Source organism: Haliaeetus albicilla, chromosome 8 (genome assembly GCF_947461875.1).
Source record: "Haliaeetus albicilla chromosome 8, bHalAlb1.1, whole genome shotgun sequence".
NCBI lineage: Eukaryota > Metazoa > Chordata > Aves > Accipitriformes > Accipitridae > Haliaeetus > Haliaeetus albicilla.
The window spans coordinates 38,954,341-38,974,117 of NC_091490.1; the positions used below are offsets into that span (position 1 = coordinate 38,954,341).

At 64.0% G+C, this 19,777-nt stretch overlaps 3 protein-coding genes across 4 annotated transcripts; 1 reads left to right on the forward strand and 2 right to left on the reverse strand.

Annotated features, from left to right (window-relative positions):
• The first annotated feature begins 1,184 nt into the window (after window positions 1-1,184).
• Window positions 1,185-8,699, forward strand: RAX2 (retina and anterior neural fold homeobox 2). Of its 2 annotated transcripts, XM_069790020.1 has the most exons (4): window positions 1,189-1,513; window positions 2,957-2,983; window positions 5,109-5,359; window positions 7,297-8,698. In XM_069790020.1, exons 3-4 carry the CDS (start codon window positions 5,117-5,119, stop codon window positions 7,738-7,740), a joined length of 687 nt encoding a protein of 228 aa, XP_069646121.1. In that variant the 5' UTR covers window positions 1,189-1,513; window positions 2,957-2,983; window positions 5,109-5,116; the 3' UTR covers window positions 7,741-8,698. The 2 variants fall into 2 exon arrangements, with proteins under 2 accessions (XP_069646122.1, XP_069646121.1); XM_069790021.1 differs by lacking the exon at window positions 2,957-2,983 and having other exon boundaries at window positions 1,185-1,513; window positions 7,297-8,699.
• Window positions 8,700-10,086: 1,387 nt separating this feature from the next.
• Window positions 10,087-16,927, reverse strand: LOC104317874 (mucosa-associated lymphoid tissue lymphoma translocation protein 1-like). Its single transcript, XM_069790026.1, has 16 exons — window positions 16,424-16,927; window positions 16,034-16,200; window positions 15,315-15,445; window positions 15,049-15,202; window positions 14,565-14,743; window positions 14,335-14,431; window positions 14,112-14,159; window positions 13,982-14,017; window positions 13,556-13,759; window positions 13,236-13,413; window positions 12,866-12,940; window positions 12,273-12,400; window positions 12,053-12,199; window positions 11,630-11,787; window positions 11,399-11,533; window positions 10,087-11,302 (listed from the first exon to the last, which is right to left on the reverse strand). The coding sequence occupies exons 1-16, from the start codon at window positions 16,594-16,596 to the stop codon at window positions 11,048-11,050; spliced, it is 2,265 nt and encodes a 754-aa protein (XP_069646127.1). The 5' UTR covers window positions 16,597-16,927; the 3' UTR covers window positions 10,087-11,047.
• A 1,671-nt stretch (window positions 16,928-18,598) lies between these two features.
• Window positions 18,599-19,775, reverse strand: MRPL54 (mitochondrial ribosomal protein L54). The gene is made up of 3 exons (XM_069790042.1): window positions 19,648-19,775; window positions 19,163-19,319; window positions 18,599-18,854 (listed from the first exon to the last, which is right to left on the reverse strand). The coding sequence occupies exons 1-3, from the start codon at window positions 19,721-19,723 to the stop codon at window positions 18,722-18,724; spliced, it is 366 nt and encodes a 121-aa protein (XP_069646143.1). The 5' UTR covers window positions 19,724-19,775; the 3' UTR covers window positions 18,599-18,721.
• Between the last annotated feature and the right edge of the window lie 2 nt (window positions 19,776-19,777).

Consider the following 19,777-nt stretch of genomic DNA (forward strand, 5'->3'; position numbering starts at 1 on the left):
CGGGGTCGGGGGGACGGGGGTCCAAAAACCCCAGACTGACATTTGCCATCCGAAAGGGGAACCATGGCGAGGAGAGGAAGGGAGTGGGAGGAAGCCGAGACGGTGGCTGGGGGTGGCAGAGTTTGCAGGTGGCAGGAAGAGGCTTTTGGGAGAAAGTAAAAGTAAACCGAGAAAGAAAAGGGCAAAACCTGCCTGGCAGGATGGGGGCGTCCAGTCAGCACTGAGGACCCCCCAACCGGAGCACCCCAGGACCCCCATCGTGATGTTCCCGTCGTCCCCTGAGCTGGGATCCCCGGGGCGGCAGTGGGATGGGGGAGGAGAGGGATGGTGTTTCTGCCCCCCAGCCCAGCTGCCTCTGCCCCACACCCTCACAGCCAGGGCCTGTGGGCAGCCCCCAGGGATGGTCCCCACGGCTAGACCCTATAGCTGGTCCCCACAGCGTGTCCTCTTGCCTAGTCCCCGTGCTCAGTCCCATGTCCGTGAATTATCCCCACGCCTGGTGCCATGGACGGTGCCCAATGCCTGCAACCCACGGCTGGTCCCCACACTTGGTCCCCCTGCCTGGTCCCTACCCCTGGTCCCCATGGCTCTTCCCCACGCCTGGTGTCCATACCAGGTCCCCAAGGCTGTTCAGGGTGCCTGGTCCCTACGCCTGGTCCTCCCACCTGGTCCCCACACCCAGACCCCAAACCCAGTCTCCTCACTTCATCCTCACAGCTGGACCCCGTGCCTGGTCCTCATCTCTGTCCCCACACCCAGTGCCCATCGCTGGCTGTCACACCTCTCCCTATCCCCGGTCCCCATCCCTGGTCCCCACATGGGCAGGGCTCTGCAGGCAGCATCACCGGGAGCCCACGGGGCCACACATGCCGTCACCAGGGCCACCCCCAAGCTCATCATCCCCATCCCGAGGGGGGTGACACGACACCCACCACCGCAGCATCCCCATCCCGCCGAGACTTGGGGTGCCTGCCCTGGACCCCATTCCCGTGGCAGAGCCTCGGCGGCCGAAGGAAATCCTCCCCCCTTCCCCCCACCACCCCAGCCTTTCTTCTCCGCTCCCCCTGTTCCTAATTCTTTTTCCTCGCCCGTAATGAGGGGATTACAAGGCAAACTCCAGCAGGACGCCTTTGTGGGGAGACAATCTGAGTGGGGAAGGCAGTTCGGGGCTTTGTCCGCCGCCGCCCCCCCGGACCCGCGCTGGGGGGACATTTAGAGCAATTACTTGTCCAGAAAGTAACTGTCAATCATTCTTAAAGGGGAAGGCCTCCAATTAATAACCTCGTCTTAATCCTTTGGACTCATTTCCAATCTGCGGTGCCTTGGTGACATCTGCAACACTAAATAAAGATTCTCCCGAGCCTTAGCGCGGCGGTTCTGTGACAAATAAGAAGACTAGAGGCAACTTTGGCTGCCAAAGCTGCGAGATTGGTGAGGTTGAGCCGCTTGTTTGGTTCCCAGGAGGGACCGGCAAAGTTAAATACTCCTGGAAAAGCCGAGTTGGGCCCAGCAGGTAACGCTGTTTTATTCCGATTCGGGAGGAAGCGCCGGGGAAAGATGCTGAAAAAGGGAGCGGGTGTCCCCGGGGTGTGCCTGGGGCTGGGGCCGGCGTTGGCACCCTTCCCTGGGGGGCTCGGGAGTGGGTGCTGGCCGCCCGTCAGCATCACTCGCACCGATTTACACCCAGGGCCGGAGGGCAGGAGCCACCCACGCTCCCCACCGCCCACTCCAGCCGCTGCAAACAGCCCGTCCCAGGTGGCCTGAGCCTGGGCGGCCAAATTCAGCACCCAGACGGGCTTTCGAAAGCAAAAAAATGGGACCTGGAGAAAGCTGGGGCTGTCCCCAGGCTGTCCCCACTGCTGGGGGAGGCCACTTGTCCTCGTTGATGCTCTGCTGCTTTCCAGCACGGGGAAGCAATTTTTTTACCCATTTCAACCAGGGCTTGATGCCATTTCTGATGCCTTTTTGGGTGTCTTTAATAACAGGCGCCCCCTCCCCCCCGGCTGGCAGCCCCTGCAGGAAAACCATGGGTTGGGGCATCGAGCAGATGGGGGGGAAAAAACCCCTCCCAAGGCTTCAGGTCCTTGTGGTTCCCAGCACAGTTTTAAAGCTTAAGGGCTTAAGCCCAAAAATTGCCGCCGGGATGACGGCAGCCACAGGAAAATGTCCGACGGGGGCAGGGAGGCGGCTTTCGCTGCTGTACCCGCTCAGCGCTGCCCGTTTTTAGGCAGGATTGCCGAAACGCCAGCGGTGAAGGCTCGGGGGTCCTGGGGCCAGTCCCTGGAAGATGGGGACTATGGGGTGGCTGGTGCCGATGTCCCCCAGCCCTACCTCGCCGGGGTCCCCCTTTCCACACCCAGGGACATCCGTGACCCCGGCCAGGACGAGGCAGAGTCGGGGGGGGGGAATAGGAGGAGGAGATCCCGGCCCTCGCAACCCCATCCTGCAGGGTCCGGTGCTGCCGTCCTGCTGCTGGGTCACTTCTGCTTGGTTATTTTGCTGTTCTTCACTTCATTCCTGCTCCCGTGCCAGGCTTTGCTCTGCTTCCCCGGGGGTTTTTAGCCTCCTTTGCTTTCAGAGGGGGTCAGGCTGGGGGGGACGACGGGGGCTGCCCCCAGCTCTGGCCCTGACCTCCATCACCGCAGCTCATCCCTGTCCCCCCCCATTGCCCCACCTCTTCTCTCCTCCCGCTTTGCCCCATCTTGTCCCCAGGCCCCCCCCCCGCCCCGGAGGCCTGTCTCAGCCGTCCCCCCCAGTGCCCATCTCACCCATTCCCACTGCCCCAGATGCCCCCAATCCCCACCCAGCCCCAGGTCCCCCCCCATTGCCCTGTGGGGCCGCTGAACATGGCTGGGCAGGGCAGGCAGGGGACCCTGCTGGGGTGCTGGGTCCCCCGGGAGGTCCATGCCCCAGGTGGGGGCTCTGGGTGCTCACCCCCTCTCCCCTCTCCTTGCAGGTGCAGAGCTGCGCAAATGAGAAGCGGGTGAGTGAGAGCGGGATGGTGGCGGCGGACCCCCATCCCCTCCCTGTGTCCCCAGCCCCAGGACACGCCGCGATGCTCGCACGGTGACAACAGGGCCCCTGCTCCCCCCAGCACCCACTCACCCCTGCCTCAGGGCACCCCAGGGTGCAGCACCCAGCACCCCTGCCCCAGCTGGCGGCTCCCCCTGGGGCACCCCAAGACTGCAGCCCCCCCTGCGGCAGCAGGGCCAGACCCGGAGCCGGCCAGAGCCCCTGGGGGCTACAGCACACCCCACGAGGGGCTGTGGGGCGTCTTGGGGGGCCAGCAGCTCCCAAAGCCGCACACGCTGCGGGCACAGTGCTGCACGTGCACGGCATGCACTGCGTGCGGGCCCTGTGCATTCACTGCACACACTGCGCGTGCAACGCACACCGCAAACGCCGCGTGCTGCACACGCTGCATGCACGGCCCCTGGGCACGCACTGCCTGCGTCGTACATGCTGCACCCACCGCACTGCACATGCTGCACAGCCTGCACGCGTCGCACACGCAGAGCACGTGCTCTGAGCGCGCTGCAGGGGTGCTGGGCACACACTGCACATGTTGGGTGAGCTGCACATGCTGTACGCATAGACATTGCACACCTGCACGTGCAGTGTGCTCTGCACTGCATGGCATGCGCTGCACACTCTGCACATGCCTCCGCTGCATGCGCTGTGTGCGCTGCACACAAAGGCACCGTATGCACTGTGCAAACACTGCACACACACTGCACGCACTGCATACCCACAGCTACTGTGCACGGATTCACGCTGCGCCCCCACGCTGGGCACACCCCACACACGTTGCACACACTGCACTCCTTGCACACACACTGAGCTGTGCACACTGCACGCACTGCATGCACTGCGCACATACACTGTGCCCTGCATGCTGCAGGCGCAGGCGTCGCATTGTGCACGCTGCATACACGGCACACGGACACTGCACCCCGGACACTGCGCGCTGCACCCACACTGCGCACACTGCACGCGATGGACACGCAGCACAAACTGCCCCGCACACTCACGCCCACACTGCGCACACACTTCACACCTTCCACCCATCACTCAATCCACTGCATGCACGCACCCCCACACCCCACCGCGCGCACCCCGAGCCCCCCACCCTGCCCACGCAGGCAGGCTGCACCCTGCACGCATCCCTGCGTGCGCACAGACGCACGCCTGCTGCAGATGCACTGCTCACACCCGCGCTGCCCACTGCACAGACACCCCACGTGCGCACAGCCTGAGCAACACTCGACACCCACCCTCGGCATGGTCCCTCTCGGGACCCCCATTTATTCCCTCCAAGAATTAATTGATGGTCCCTTTCCCTCCCCACACCCATTTGGGCATTAGGTGAATTTTTGCCGGCGGGTCTGCCTTCCCCTTGGCAGAAGTGCCCCAGGATTACGGCTTTCTGCCCCATTTTCGTGTTTGCCTACATCCTCGCGGTAGAGGAGGACCCTTAATCCCCAGCAAATACTACAGGAAGATTTCAGATGCTGGATAAAAAGCTTAAAGATGAAACGTTGCAAGGGTTGAAAATGCTTATAAGCATGCAGAAAAAAGGTTATTAGCCGGGGGATGGTGCCGGGTCGCTCCGGCCGTACTTGGGGACCAACATTGAGTCCTCCAGCATTTCGGGGCCAGACTGGTAGCCCATGGGGAAGAGGGGCTGGAGGAGAGGAGCTGAGCTGGAAGGAGGGAGATGACCCAGGCTTGGTGCCCTCCACACCAGGGCAGGGGGGAGGTCAGGTCAGGTCTCAGTGACGGCGCTTTCATAAAATCCTCCACTTTGGATGAAATTTGACTTTTAGCTTCGGGTGGGTGCATTGGCCTGGTCGCATCTCACAGTGGAGCCAAGCACAGGGTGACCAGGGCACCCGTCCCCACGATCCCAGGTCAGTCCCAGGGACACTGCGGCCCCGGGATAACACTGCGGCAGAAGAGAGGATTACGCCTTTGCGTAACCTGTTTCTGGGGCCGCCCCATCCTCCCATCCGTCCATCCACTTGTCTGTCCGTCCCCGGCCTGGGGTTGCATGGGGGGGGGGGTCTGATGTCCCTGTGCCCCAGCTAACCCCTGCGGTCCCCTCGCAGGCGCCGTCATGTTCCTGAATAAGTGCGAGGGGGACCTGGGTGAGCTGCGGAAGCCGGGGGACGGCGAGGGCACCCCGCCATCCGCCGTCGAGGAGGAGCAGCCCAAGAAGAAGCACCGGAGGAACCGTACCACCTTCACCACCTACCAGCTCCACGAGCTGGAGCGCGCCTTCGAGAAGTCCCACTACCCCGACGTCTACAGCCGCGAGGAGCTGGCCATGAAGGTCAACCTGCCGGAGGTCCGCGTGCAGGTAGGGAGGATGCCCGCTGGCCCCAGCACCCCGGACCTGTCCCCTGGGCAGTGGCAGAGGGACCATCCTGGTGCCGGAGAGCTTTGCTCTGCTCCCAGCTCCGCCGCCGCCACCTTGCTCTGTGCCTCAGTTTCCCCATTGCTCGAGATGGGAACGGCATCTCCACAGAGCCAGCTGCTCCTGCCAAAACCAGAGAAGGAATTTAATGGCTGAGCCTCGTTCTGCCATGAGGTCCCAGTTCGGCCCACATGCCAGAGGGTCCATTTGGGCAGGGAGATGGTTTTTAGAGATTTTTTTTGCCCTGCTGGTGGCAGTTGCTCCCATCCCTCCAGCTGATTCTGCGGGAAAGCAGCCAAACCTCAGCCGCTCATGATCACTTCCAGGTCTTTAGGGCTGAGGAAGCACAAGATCCTCATGGATTTAGGGGTTTTAGGCTTGTTGGAGTGGGGCGGTTCTGGGGTGGTGGCAGGGCTGGGGACATTTCACTCCCTGAGCTGCAGGAGAAGACTCTGTTGGGGGAAGATGCAGCCTGGGGAAGAGCCTGGGGTCCCGCCAGTCTGCTCCCCACCACCCCTGGGATTGACAGGGTGAGACCAGGGAGAGGGAGGGGGTCAGGTAGTTGAAGATGCAACAAACCCACTGTGACGCAAAGCAGTAATCCCCTTACAAATGAACCGAGTTTCCCAGGCCTCAGCCCCAGTCCAAGACAATGCAGTCTTTTTCTAGGGGGGGTCCAGTCCAGACCATAGGGACACCTCTGCTGAGCTCTCTGATTCAGTTTCACAGAATCATAGAATCATTTAGGTTGGAAAAGACCTTTAAGATCATGAAAACCAACTGTTAGCTTAGAACTGCCAAGTCCACTACAAAACCATGTCCCTAAGCACCACATCTACATGTCTTTAAAATACCTCCAGGGATGGTGACTCAACCACTTCCCTGGGCAGCCTGTTCCAGTGCTCCACAACCCTTTTGACTGATGAAGAAATTTTTCCTAATGTCCAGTCTAAACCTCCCCTGGCACAACTTGAGGCCTTTTCATCTTGTCCTATCGCTTGTTACCAAGGAAAAGAGACCAACCCCCACCTCACTACAACCTCCTTTCAGGTAGTTGTAGAGCACAATAACATCTCCCCTCAGCCTCCTTTTCTCCAGACTAAACCACCCCAGTTCCCTCAGCTGCTCCTCACAGGACTTGTTCTCTAGACCCTTCACCAGCTTTTTTGCTCTTCTTTGGATACGAAGTTTGCACCAGTATAGCCCAGTGCCCACCAATAACTGTGACCAGCCCATGGGAGACATCCCCTTTGCAGTCCAGCCATTCATCTTTACTCCCCTTTGCATCACGCAGCAGATGGCCCGTGACATGTGCTGCTGGGGGCTCTGGGGACACGGGGACCAGCGCTCTAATGAGCAGCTCCTGCACGGTGAGACATCACCGCTGGCCTCGGCTCACCGGTCCCTCTCGTTCCTGCTGGGTTTTGGTGCAAGCACGGCAGTTTGGCTTCTAAAAGCTTTTACTGAGGGGCTTTTCAAAGCCAGATAACATTATACTGAGGACTGTATGGGTGTTTGCAGAGCTGGGGTGTGCGTTCCTGTGGAGCAGCAAGGGCAGGGGCTGCATGGTGACACCTCTCGCTTTCCATACCTCAGAGATACCCTCCGTCTCTGGGGTTTGTGGGACAGGTTTGGCAGAGGTGCACAATGTGCTGGGGATTGCTGGAGCCCTGTGGGGCACCTCACGTGGGACCCAACACACAGGGCACCCCATGTGGGATGGGATACCCCATACGGGACACCCTACCTGGCGCGCTTCATGTGGGGCACCCCACGTGGGACACAGCACAATGGGGCACCCCATGTGGGCACAGCATGTAGGGCACACTGCAACGGACCGGCTGGGCACGGTGGGGCTCAAGCTGGCTCTCACCTCGCAGGTCTGGTTCCAGAACCGACGAGCCAAGTGGAGGCGGCAGGAGAAGATGGAGGCCAGCTCCATGAAGCTCCACGACACCCCCGTGCTCTCCTTCAACCGGCCCCCCATGACCCCCAACGTGGGTCCCATGACCAACTCCCTCCCGCTCGACCCATGGCTGACGTCCCCCATCTCCAGCGCCACCACGGTCCACAGCATCCCTGGCTTCATGGGAGCCCCCCAGGCCCTGCAGCCCCCCTACGGCGGGCACTCCTTCCTCAACACCCCCCCACCGATGGCGCAGGGCATGCAGCCCATGGCCCCCACGCCTTACCAGTGCGGCACCACCTTTGTGGACAAGTACCCGCTGGAGGAGGTGGACCAGAGGAGCTCCAGCATCGCCTCGCTCCGCATGAAAGCCAAGGAGCACATTCAGACCATTGACAAGACCTGGCAGCCTATTTGATGAACGCTCCCCTCCGGCCCCTTCGGTCCCCGGCTCCTGCCCCTGGCATCAGCTCAGCCCCCGGGGCGGGAGTAGGGGGGTGACGGTGGGATGCTCAGCAGGACCAAAGCCGGCGCAGGGCAGGGCTGCCGGGCTGCATCTTCCCCCTGCCGAGCCAGCGCATCGGTGGCAGGGGAACGAGCCGGGGTGCTGGCGGGACCCCGCCGCAGGGGAGCACCCTGGCAGCCACCCACGACCCCTCTGCCTTGCCGAGGCACCGGCCCCGGGGCTGAGGAATCTGGCCAAGGCTCTGGCATCCTACCAGGCCACCCACCGCCCCCAGTCGGACACCTCCTGTCCCACGCCCCTTCCCTTTCCCATTATTATTAATTTTTTTTTTTTTAATGCTGCAGATTTAAACAAAACCAAACAGAAAAGCTCTAGTTTCGTAGGGAGTACTTGGGGGGATTTTTTTTTAGCCGCGTCAGGGCATGACGCTTGTTGTGCCGGTAGATGTGCCGGCACCGAGAAGACAGTTGTATCGTGAGTAAAGAGATAAGCTGAACGGCTGCCGCATGCTGGAGTCGGGCGCTACCGGGGCCCTGCCCGCCGTACCGCTCGTTAGTGTGCTGAGGCTGCGGACCCTCTGCCAGGAAGCAGCTTTCTGGGGGGGATGCAGCATCATCGTTCCCGGGCACCCTCCCATCCCACTCCTGACTGTTGCGTGCGGGACTGGGGCCGCATCCAGGCACGGGTGATCTGCTCCAGCCCCAGCTGCGGGCTGGGACTGGCTTTGTGCTTCACCACGTTCTCGGTGGCTCATCAAGGGGCATCTGCTCAGCCATCCCTCGGGGTCTGCGCCCGCCGCCCGCCTGCCCTAATTGCTCCCCAGCGGTGCCCGCCCGGCCACATGTTGGCGGCGCAAAGCTGCCGTAATTGTGCTGGCGGGAGGGTGGGCGGCAGCGGAACCCCTGCGGCCCCCCGGCCGGCGAGAGGAGGGGGTCGGCTGGGAGCCCTGGGGTCCTTTGCGGAGGTGGAGGGGGGGTGGTGGGGTGCACCAAAGCTCAGTTTACCCCTTGCCGGCGGTTCCTGCCAGGTGGGAGCGGGGTGACGGTGGCAAGATGCCACATCCCTGGTCCCCAGTGTGGCTCTGCAGCCCCGGGGGGAACCTGCCCACCCACCCGCCGGGGTTTGGGGCAGAGCCAGCATCACTGGCACCCTCATGGTGGCGGTGAGGGCCAGCACAGCACCGGCAGAGATGGCTGAGCCCGTGGTGGCTTTGAGGTGCTGAAGCACGGCTGGGAAAGTGAGAGACGGGGTTTCGGCCCTGGGTGAGCAGGTTCCTGAGGTGTGCTGGGGTGCCCTCCGGTCCCTGGGGTACCCTGGGTCCCTGGGGAAGCAAGGCGAGCGCCGACCTTCCCCCCACCAAAAAGAGATATTTCCCCAGAAAATCCTCCTGCTTCGGACCTGATGACAGCCACAAACCGGGGCTTTGCTGAGGCAGCCCCATCCCCACAGTGTGCCCACGTCCCCGCACAGGCCAGACCCTGCTCAGCGCCAGCACCCCTGGCCGTAGCCCCCCCCCACCCAGGGGGTCTCACCCCAGTCCAATGGGCCTGGGGCCAGACTCTGACGTCCCCACAGCCAGGTCAGGCGGGACCAGCCAGGATGCCACCGGGCCAGGCGAGGCACTGACCCCGGTGAGACCCTTCTCCTTGTCCCCCGTCCCCCGGCTGCTGCTGCTCGTCTGCTTCGTTAGTGACAATTAAACCTTTAACAACCCATTAAATGCATAATCGATGCTCCCCCGGCTCCCCAGCCCGGCTAATGGGCCGAGGCCGAGGTGAAGCGGGCCCCGGCAGAGGCGTGCTCCGGCAGGGAGATAATGAAGCAACGGCCGCGGAAGTAATGGGGTTTGATCCGGGGGAAGGGACGCGCTCAATGGGGGCTGCGCTTTTCACATGACATAATTGCTGAGGCTGGCGCCAGCCCGGGGCACCCCTCGGCCTCCCAAGCGCCAACAAAAGCCGGCTGGCGCAGAGAGCGGGAGGCTCAGCACCCCCCGACCTGTTTGATCGGAGCCTAATTGGGGCGAGGGTGGTTCCCCTCCAGTCTTGCAACCGCCACCCAAAAGACGGGGCGCGGAGAGGTCCCGGGATGAGGATGCGTCTCCCTGGGTCGCTGGGGTTGGGGAATTATTTAAATGAGCTAATTTGCATGGCGTGGCACTGGTGCGCCCCAGGGCATTGTGGCGGGGGATGTTGGGGTACCCTTGCAGAAGGGGTTGGGTGCCCCTTCCCTCCCATGTGTGCCCTGGTGCCGCACTGTCCCTAGTGCAGAAACAGGCAATATTTCTGGCCCAAACAATGTCATTTAAATGCAGGAAAGCCATAGGAGCTCCGAGCCGCCTGCCCTTCCTTCTTTATTGGTGCTTTCCCCAGTTGAGACCCAGTGGAGCACGCCCCACACCATTTGCAGCCGCCGACACATGGGGCCACATTTGGGAACAATCCAAGCAAAAAGGCATTTTTTCCCCCCCTAGATCCCAATCCTATCCTGAAATTGCTCACTGCCCAGACAGGGCTGGCACAGTCCTGCACCTTGGGTTGTACTGGGAGGACTGGGAGTGCTGGGGGCACCGAGGAGTTCTCCCAGCCCCTCGTGGCAGAGCAGGAGCCCTCCTGCTCCCACCCCCTCTAATCGCCTCCTGAGGGATTTGCCCCCTAATCTGCTTATTTCTCTCTATTTCTCCTAGACCTGAACGAACCCAACCCAGCCCCGGTGTGACGCATCACACCAGCTGAGCTGTGGGGTCTGGGCACTCTGCCCCACACCGGGCTGCCAGGGGGGTGTCCTGGCAGGTGGAGCTGGCACTGACTTGGGATATGGGACTGGCACTGCCATGCCAGGGGACATGGGGCTGGCTGTACCCTGCTTACGGGTCTGGCACTGCCCAGGGACATGGGGCTGGCAGTGTCCTGGCACGTGGCGGTGGTGCTGTCCCGGCATATGGGGCTGCACTGCCATGCCAGGGGACGTGGGGCTGGCAGTGCTATGCCAGGGGACGTGGGGCTGGCACTGCCTGTACCCGTGGTGGCAGTGCTCGGTACACAGGGCAGCACCGAGCTGCAGTCCCCTGCACTAGGGGTCCCAGCCGAGCCGCACAGTGAGCCCCACACCCCCTGGCACAGGCCAGGATGGGACTCGTGCCCTCCTGGTGCCTGCCTCCACGCACGTCACCTCCGTCCCCTCCAGCCTCTGGCCCCCCAGCAGGACAGATGTGGCCCCAGGGAACTGCAGTGACAAGGGGGGGGGCCGCGCTGTCCCTCTACAGGGTGTGGGAGCCGGGGACCTCTGGGCTCAGGTTCTCCTCGGGGGTGTTGACCCAGGAGCTCCCCGCTGTCCCCCAGCTCCCAGGGGGAGAGGCAGAGAGGGGGCTGCCGGGTGGGGAGGAGGAGGCCACCAGCCGCAGGTTGAGCTTGGCAATGAGCGGCTTCCCCACGCTCACCGTCTGCCTCTCCTCCACGAAGTCGTCCATGCCACGGTAGCGGTACTGCAGGCAGACGGTGAACACCAGCTCCTGCTGCGGGGGCACCAGCAGTGTGAGCACCCATCCTGGGCCACGGCCGCAGCCGTGCTGTCCTCCTGGCACCGACCGCCCACTCAGTGAGGCTCTTACCCGCAGTTTCTGCAAGCCGCAGAGCCGGCTGTAGAGGCAGCAGGAGGGACAGCTGAGGCTCCAGGTGGGTGCCAGTGGGCTGCCCACCTCCTCTGGGCTCTCCTTGTTGGTGCACTTGAGGTCCACGTCCAGCTCCTGCCGTGGACGCATCCAGCCATGGAAACCACCATGGGTGCCCCCACCCTATTCCCCAGTATCTCCCTGGCGTGGGCTTCGGCAACCCGCTCCCACCTCGGGTATGTCGGTGAGCTTGGCCTCACACTTGGCGATATCCTCAGGGGTGGCCACCACACGGGTGTAGATGATCATGATGTTGGAGAACTCGGCGGCGAAGCCCAGCTGGACAGTGACGCCACAGTCAAAGCGGAGGTGCCGGCTCTCTGGCAGGACTGGGGAGGGGACAGAGAGCGCAGGGCTGGTACCTGCAGGTGCTCGGGGTGGGAGCTGCACCCACAGGTGAGGTGACTGTTGGGGTCACCCTGGAGCGAGGATGCTGACATGACGCTCCTGCCACTGGGCTGGTGGCTCTGTGCTGGCAGTTTCTCTTCTCCAGGCTGGGAGAAACCCAGCAGGTGCTGCTCGCCACCTCTCCCTGTGACTTGGCGCTGTCCCCCCACCCCGCGCTGGATGGGGTGGCCGCCCCGCGACTCTCACCGTGAGCCTTGGCCCACTGCAGGTTCCTGGCAGAGGACTCATCCCGGCCCGGGGGGCGGATGGGGTCCGTCAAAGCTCGTCTCTCTGAGAGGTTGCTGCGGAGCTCCAGTGCCTGCCGGCCCCTTGTGATCTCCAGCGTGCCCATGTCTGCAGGGGGCAAGGGGGGGGGCATCAGCAGAGGCCACCGGGGTGTTGCTGTCTCCCGCTGCTCCCCACTCACCCTCGGCCACCTTGTCCAGCAGCACTGTGATCTTCTCATCCTCCAGTAGCCAGCGCTTGAGGAAGGTGACAAAGATGCCATTGGAGAACTCACCCTGGCTCAGCTCGTAGGCTTCGGCATCCGCGCACCTGTGGGGATGGGGCAGCGGTCAGCTCCATCATGAGCTCCATCACTCCCCCAGGAACTAGGTCCCACTGGGACAACAGCCCCGGGGAAGCCAGACCTGGGCACCCACAGCTCTACCCACTCCCACCAACCCATCCGGCCACTGTGCCGGGGAGAGGTGGGAGCCGCAGCCTGCATGCTTAAAGCATTGTCAGCCCAAATGCCTGTGCTCTGGAGGAGCCTCAGGGCTTAATCCCCCTGGGTGCTGCCTGAAGCAGAGCAGAGCTGTGGGCATCTCCTTGCCCTGTAAGGGACTGCGAGCTGCCACTCGCCCACCAGCTCCAGCATCGACCGGAGGGAGCGACACCAATACATGGTGGAGCGAAAGATGCAGGTGCAAACAGGACTGAGCCCTGGCCCCGCTCTGAGCCAGGGAGGGACACTCAGCCCTGCTGCCCATGCCGGGAGGTGGAGGAGAGGGGACCCACGTGGCGTAGCCGAAGACGATGTTGGCTGTGACCTGCAGCGCCCCAACTTGTGGGATGATGTCGTCGTTGAGGTTCCTGCGAGAGAAGCACTGCTGGGCAGGGGCAGGATGTGCCGCCCTGTCAAAACCCACCCCAAGGCACCCCAGACCACAGGGGCTGCCCCATGCCCCTCTGCCCACCCATCATGACATTTGCTGGCTCAACTGGGGCAGTGATGCTTTGGGGCATCCAGACAAAGCCAACGGGTTTGGATGGGACCCTGGGGATGCCCCACCCCACACCCCTGGGAACCAGCACCCACGGGCACCCCTGTGCCGGGACCTCCCAGTGTGGCAGCTTGTCCCCAGGCTGGTGGCCAGGGCCAGGTCACCTCTTGCGGCACATGTCGAGCAGGAAGATGTTGAGGCCGGTGCGGCGCTGCTGCATGCTCTGCAGCACACGCTGCACGCATAGGCAGTGGGCTGAGGTGTAGGAGCTGGGCGCATCGATGGGCACCATGAAGCTGTTGCCAAAATTTTCATAGCCGTGCCCGGCATAGTAGAGCAAACCTGCTGGGAGGGGCAGAGGGTGGGTGACATCCCTTGACCTGCCAGTGCCCGCTTCTTGCCCAGCCACCCCCCAAGACCCCACCAGCACAAAACCAGCTGGTTCCCCCCCTGGCTGGAGCCGCCCCAGCAGGGGCTGCCGCACCGTAGACGCCCTTGTCGAGGAGGAGGAGGAACTCATTGACAGCCATCTGCATCTCCGCCTTGCGCAGGTCCAGCAGTGAGACCACCTTGAAGTCGAGCTGGCGGAGGAGGGCGCTGAGGGTGTGCACGTCCACCATGGGAGCCTTCAGCTGCTTGTGGTGCAGGTAGTGCATGTTGCCGATCAGCAGGGCCACTTTGTCGGTGGCTGCCGGGATGGGAGAAGGAGGCGCTGGGGACAGCGTGGGACGCTCCTGCTGTCCCTGCTACCTTCAGCCCACAGAGGTGACACCCAGTTGTGGCTGGTGTCACTGTCCCCGAGTACCAGGGTGCCCCATGGGGCACCCTGGCCGAGCGGAGCCTCGTGGGGTGACACTGGAGACGGTCACAACCCCACAGGGCCACCAACCCCTCCTGGGCAGGCTCTTACCATACAGCTGGCCGGGGCTGCCACGCTCCGGGGAGCCTGGAAAGAGAGAAACACCGTGCCACGGCCCCACAGTGCCTGGGGAGCGCAGCGGGCAGAGCGGCGGGGACCTGCCCGCTCTGCCCCCACCTACCTCCATCCCCCTCCTGCCAGGAGCCTCCAGAGGCGAAGAGCCGCGGGCCTGCGGCAAAGAGGGGAGTCAGGGAGCCCCATGCGCAGCAGCATCTCCCAGCACAGGCTGGAGCCCCCCAAAACCGTGGGACAGCCACAGGGGGGCTTTGGGCAGGGGGGCAGAGCAGAGCCAGAACACCCCATGTGGGGTGGGGGGGCCATGGAGGTTTGTCCAGGGCCCTCACCGATCTCCACGTCCACTTCCCGGCTCCAGATCTCGTGGAAGAGGTTGAACACACGGCAGGAGTAGCTGCCCCGCTCGGCCGTCGTCACCAGCTTCACCTGCCGGCAGGACAGAGCGGGTGGCTGGGGCGTTGTGCCGTGCTGCGCCGTGCTGTGCCATGCCATGCCATGCTGTGCCATGCCATGCCGTGCCGTGCCATGCCGTGCCGTACAAGGGGTCCCACCATAATACCTGGAGCTGGGGCGCCTGCGCACCCTCCACGGGGAGCCGGTTCCTGAACCACTGATACTGGGGCGGGGGGTTGCCGATGGCTGTGCACTCCAGCGCCAGTGTGTCCCCCTCAGCGAGGCAGCACGGCCGCGGCTGCCGCAGGATCTGCAGCCCTGCCATGGTCGGGCAGTAACCGCTGGCTGGGGAGGGGATGGGGTGGAAAATCTGGCACCCAGCCACAGCAGGGCTCTGCAGAGCTGCTCCTGGGCCCCAGCTCCCTCACCCGCAGGCCCTGGCACCCACGGGTGGCATGAGCCAGCAGGCACGAGGAAGACACAGGGCATTCGGCTCCTCCGTGGGCACCGTCACCCCAGCAAGCCCAGAGACCCTCACAGCTGAGCCGGGGAGCGACGTGGCAAGCGATGCCCTACGGGAGCCACCCCAATCCTGATGGTGAGTGGTGCCCCACGGGTGCCAGCCCAGGGACGCAGATCTCTGGGCCCACCTGAGCTGGGGCTGCTGCTCTTCTCCACTTGGACATGGGCCCACCTGGAGAAGGCAAAGGTGGCCCCGCAGTTCACCCGGCAGATGTACCACTCGGGCTGGCCCGGCGGGGTGGCCGTGTCAATCACCAGCTCCGGGGCCGTGGCTCCGGGCACCTACGAGACAGGAGGGGGCCAAGGAGTCGGGGGCTCCCACACACCCGTCTGGGTGCCCTCGTCATGGACAGGCCCTGGGGGCCCTGCTTGACATGGCGCAGCGGGACCTCACCTCCCGCTTCCCACAGAACCACTGGTACACGAGCCCCGGCGGGCCGGTCGCCCAGCAGGTCAGGGACACTCGTGTCCCCTTCGCCACCACCTGCGACTCCGGCTGCACCGTGATGCGGATCATGTCCTGGACTGCGGGAGAGGAGAGACGGGCCTGGGCTGGCTGAGACCCCTGTCCTGCACCATCCCAGAACATCCAGTCCCGTCCTGTCCTCTCCCATCATACTTTGTCCCACCCCCATCCACAATAGCCTGTCCTCTCCCATCCCATCCCACCCTATCCTACCCCACCCTGCCCCATCACACCCCTCTGTCCTGCCCCAACCATCTCATCCTACCTTGTCCCATTCACTGCCATCCCACCCATCCCATCCCATCTTGTCCCATCATACCCTGTCCCATCCCACCCCACCCTGTTTCATCCCATCCCTTCCTGTCCCATCACAACCTGTCTAATCCTGTCCTGTCCCATCCCATCCCATCCGGTCCCATTAGTCTGTTCCACCACACCCTGTTGCCCACCCGCCCCATCCCATCACACCACATCCCATCCTATCTCCCCCTACTGCATCCATCCCATCCTCACCAGGGCCTCGCTATCCAGAGCAAGACCACCAGCACAAAGAGCTGCCCCTCATCTCCCCGTGCTTTCCTTCTGCTGAGCCCCCGTCCCCCGGTGCCCCTCTCCAGGCCCTGTGGGACCCCACTGTCCATCCCTACCAGCACTGCTGAGGACCTGGCAGGCCTGTGTGTGCCCCATCCTCTCCAGGCAGCCCAGCAAGTACTTGAGGGTGCAGTCGCGCTCAGCCAGCAGCTGCAGGAGGCACTGTGTGGGGCTGCCGCGGGGCTCCAGCACCTTCAGCGAGCATGTCTCCAGCTCCTCCGCACTGCGAGGCCCCCACCAGCACTCAGCGCTGCAGCCCACCCCCCTCCCATGGAGGAAGGGGACCCCTGCCAGGGGACTCGGCAGTGCCCCCAGCCCAGGCTGCGGCCACGATGGGGTGGCTGGGGACCTGCGTGCCCCTCGCTCAGCCCGTGGCAGGGCTGTGCCCATGTGCATTTTGTGACCCCATCGGGGACAGACCCCTGGAGATGCCCCCCCACCCCTACCTGCACTTGAAGCGTTTCTCCACCCCGGCCACCTCGGCCAGCTTGCGCCAGCCCCGGCCAGCATTATCCAGGAGCTCACAGAGCCGGGCCACCACCTCCTCGCCCAGCGAGCTGATGGGCATGTTCCAGTCCCCCATCCTGTCCCAGCCCCGCCACCACCTGCCTGGGGACATGGAGGGGACGAGCTGTCAGTGGGTGATGGGGTGACAGGGTGCCTGTGCCCCACCGGACACCACAGGGTGCTGCTCTGGCTGGGTGCAGGGTGGCTTGGGAGGGAGAGCACCAGCATGAGCTTGCCAGCGTCAGGTCACTTCCCAGCAGGATCCCGGGAGGGTTTTAGCCTCCCCGGGGAGGTGCTTGGAACTGGCAGGACAGCGCTGCTGGATCCGGCCACCAGAAGCGAGCCACGAATGCCACAAGTTCCCCCTCTGCGCCTGGAGATCAAGAGCCGTAACAGCAGCACAGGGGAACTCGCTCACCCCCCCAGCCTCAGGCAAGGACCCGGGGCCACGTTAGTCTGGCGTCAGGACAGAGACCTTCACGGGATGGGGTCCAAGGAACTGGAAAGAGGGGATGGCCCCTGTCACCCTCCCCATCCCTTCGGGGGACACAGAGAACGGGGCCCATCATGGAGGGCTGAGTCCGGGGACCTCTCTCCTTCTGGCAGAGACCCCAGTGGGATGGCAGCAGCCCCCTCACTGACACCAGGCCTCTCGGTGGTGGCTCCGGAGCCAGCATGAGCCCTGCCGGGCCACCACAGGGAGCCCACAGAGGGGGTTAGGGGAGGGTACATGGGGGTCCTGGGACTGGAACCCACCTCAGCTGTCCTTGACCCTGGCAAAGGCTTCAGCAGCGAAGGGAGCGTGGCATGAATCACCCTGGATGGGGGCAGCACCCAGAAACGGGCTCCCTCCTCCTCCCCTCAGGTCCCTCCCCACCGACCCACCCCAGATCGGCGCTTGTCCCCAGGACCAAGCTGTCCATGGCAGCCGGGTGACACTCGCCCGAGCAGGGGGGCTCTGAGACAAAGCGCAGGGACTCGGGTCCCCCCTTTGTTCACCTGCTGCTGGATTTGGGGGGGCTGGACATGGTGCGGGGTGGCAAGGGGAGGGCAAGCTGCAGGAGGGGCATGGTGGGGACAGGGCACTCACCACTGGATATGGCCCGGCCTGAGCCCTGTCAGCTCCAAGGGTGCGCACTGAGCCCCACGCAGAGGAAACGAGGGTTCAACCTAAAATCTCCCCCAGCCCCCCCAAGCCGCAGCACGACACTTCTGCTTTCCTCCTCCGCTTCCTGTGCTGCGGCGCGCAGGCACTGCAGCTGCCAACCCAGCCACCCCACAGCCCCCCGGGGGAGCCAGGCATGGCCCCCAGCCCCTGCCACAGGGCATGGGGCAGTGGGGACACTGCTGGGCCGGGCAGTGGCTCCCCTACCTCCCTCCGGCTCCTTCCTCACTGTGGGAGGACCTCACGGGCAGGTACTTTGTCCCCATAGCCCAACTCAAGGCCAGGCAGGAGCTCCAAGGCAGCGAGTCTGGGATGGAGACAAACCAAGGTGATGGGGGCACCTCTCAGACAGGGAAGCCCAACGCACGGGCAGGACTGAGGCCCAGGGGAAGCTGCTGGGCTCTGCCAGGCTGGAGCCAGACAAGAACATGCAGGGACGGGGCAGCAAAGCCCTTGTTGCTGTGAGGAGGACCCTGCCTTCACCACACAGCCCAGCCATGCCGGGACCCTGGCGTCCCAGCAGCTGCTGGTGCCAGAGGAAGAAGCAAGAGTGCGGCGTGGTGGTGGCACTGTGAGAGGCTGCTGTGTCCCCCCTCACCTCGCCCGCTGCCCCGCAGCACCGCCAGAGCCTGGCCCCTGTCCTCCCGCCCCCCCAAGAGCACACTCTGCTCAGCCCCCAAAACCCCCCTGCAGGGGATGCAGCGACACCAGTGGAGTCATTCCCCACCCCAAACCCACTATACCTCCCCTGCAGGTGACAGAGCAGGGAGCAGGACCCATTTGGCAGTGTAGGCTCCCTCTATGAGCAAAAAATTGAGCTTCTGTTTTAGTAAATACAGCAAGAAATTGCAGCCTGTGTTGCCTCAACCCCTCACCAGCCCCAGTGTGAGGGGGGACCCACACTGAGCTTGCTGAGGGCCTGAGTTTGCCACAGCCTCCATAACAGGTATCAGCCTCACCAGCGATTTATTACTTGTTTACAGCAAGAAGAAGAGACCGAAAGCAGGAGCTGGTCCCAGCACCACCCACACTGGCACTCAGGGCAGCTCCTGCGCCTCGAGCTCTGCAGCGCCTACAGCTTCTTGCCCTTCTTCAGCCTGTTGCGGTGCCACGTGTTATACTTCCGCAGGCGCCTCCAATACTCGATCGAGTCGGGGTCCAGCTCCTCCAGCTTCTTGGGGGGCCCAAGGTGGATCTTAAAGAGCCTGGAGGCGAATGCAGGGGGTGTGAGGCTGCGGCAGGGAGGGCAAAAGGACAAGCACAGGACGGAGTGATGGAAGTGCGTGACCAGGACGTACAGATCCCTCCCCGCCACATCCACAGCGCAGCCCGCTCTCCTCCCCAGCCCTCGGACAAGGCCTCTGGGCTGCAGAGTGGCAGTTTTCCTCCTCCTGTAACAGTTCCCTGTCTCTCCTACGCTCGTCTGTGCCTCCGGGGTGACACCTCTGCAGGGACAGGCTCCCCAGGAGGGACCCCCCTCTCCACACAGCAAGGGGAGCCGGCCACCACCTACCAGTCGGGGTACTCGGAGTCAGGCTTCAGGGCCACCTCCGGGCCCTCCTTGAAGTAATTGACGCCCATGGCGTAGGTGGCGAGCATGGTGGGGTCCGTGCACACCTCTGGCCCCTTCAGCCCCTCCTTCGGCACGTTCTTGCCCTTGGACTTCATTGCTGTGGGACGAGGGCAGGGTCAAGGCAGGGGCAGGACAGGGGCTCAGGCAGAGCAGGGGCCGGGGCCTACGGCGGGCGGCGGGAACGAGGAGGGGGCAAGGAAAGGAGCTGGGGCAGGGGACGGGGGACGCAGGACAGGGGACGGGGGAGCCACGGGGCGAGGTCCCGAGAGGAGGGTACAAGGCTGCCACTGGGGAGAGCCCGGGGGGGGGGGGGAGGCGCGGGAACGGGACGCGGGGGGATCACACAGGGCCGAGGGCGCGGGGTGAGGGGCACGGGCCGGGCCCGGGGCCACCGGCGGGAGCCGGGGCAGCGGGACGAGGCTCACCCGGCTTCTTGGCGTAGCCGCGGGCCGGGCCGGGCAATGCCCCCCATACCGCCCGCAGCAGTACCCGGGCCGCCATGCTGGGGCGCCGCGGGGCACGCCGGGAAGGGCCGGGCCGCGCATGCGCGGCGGC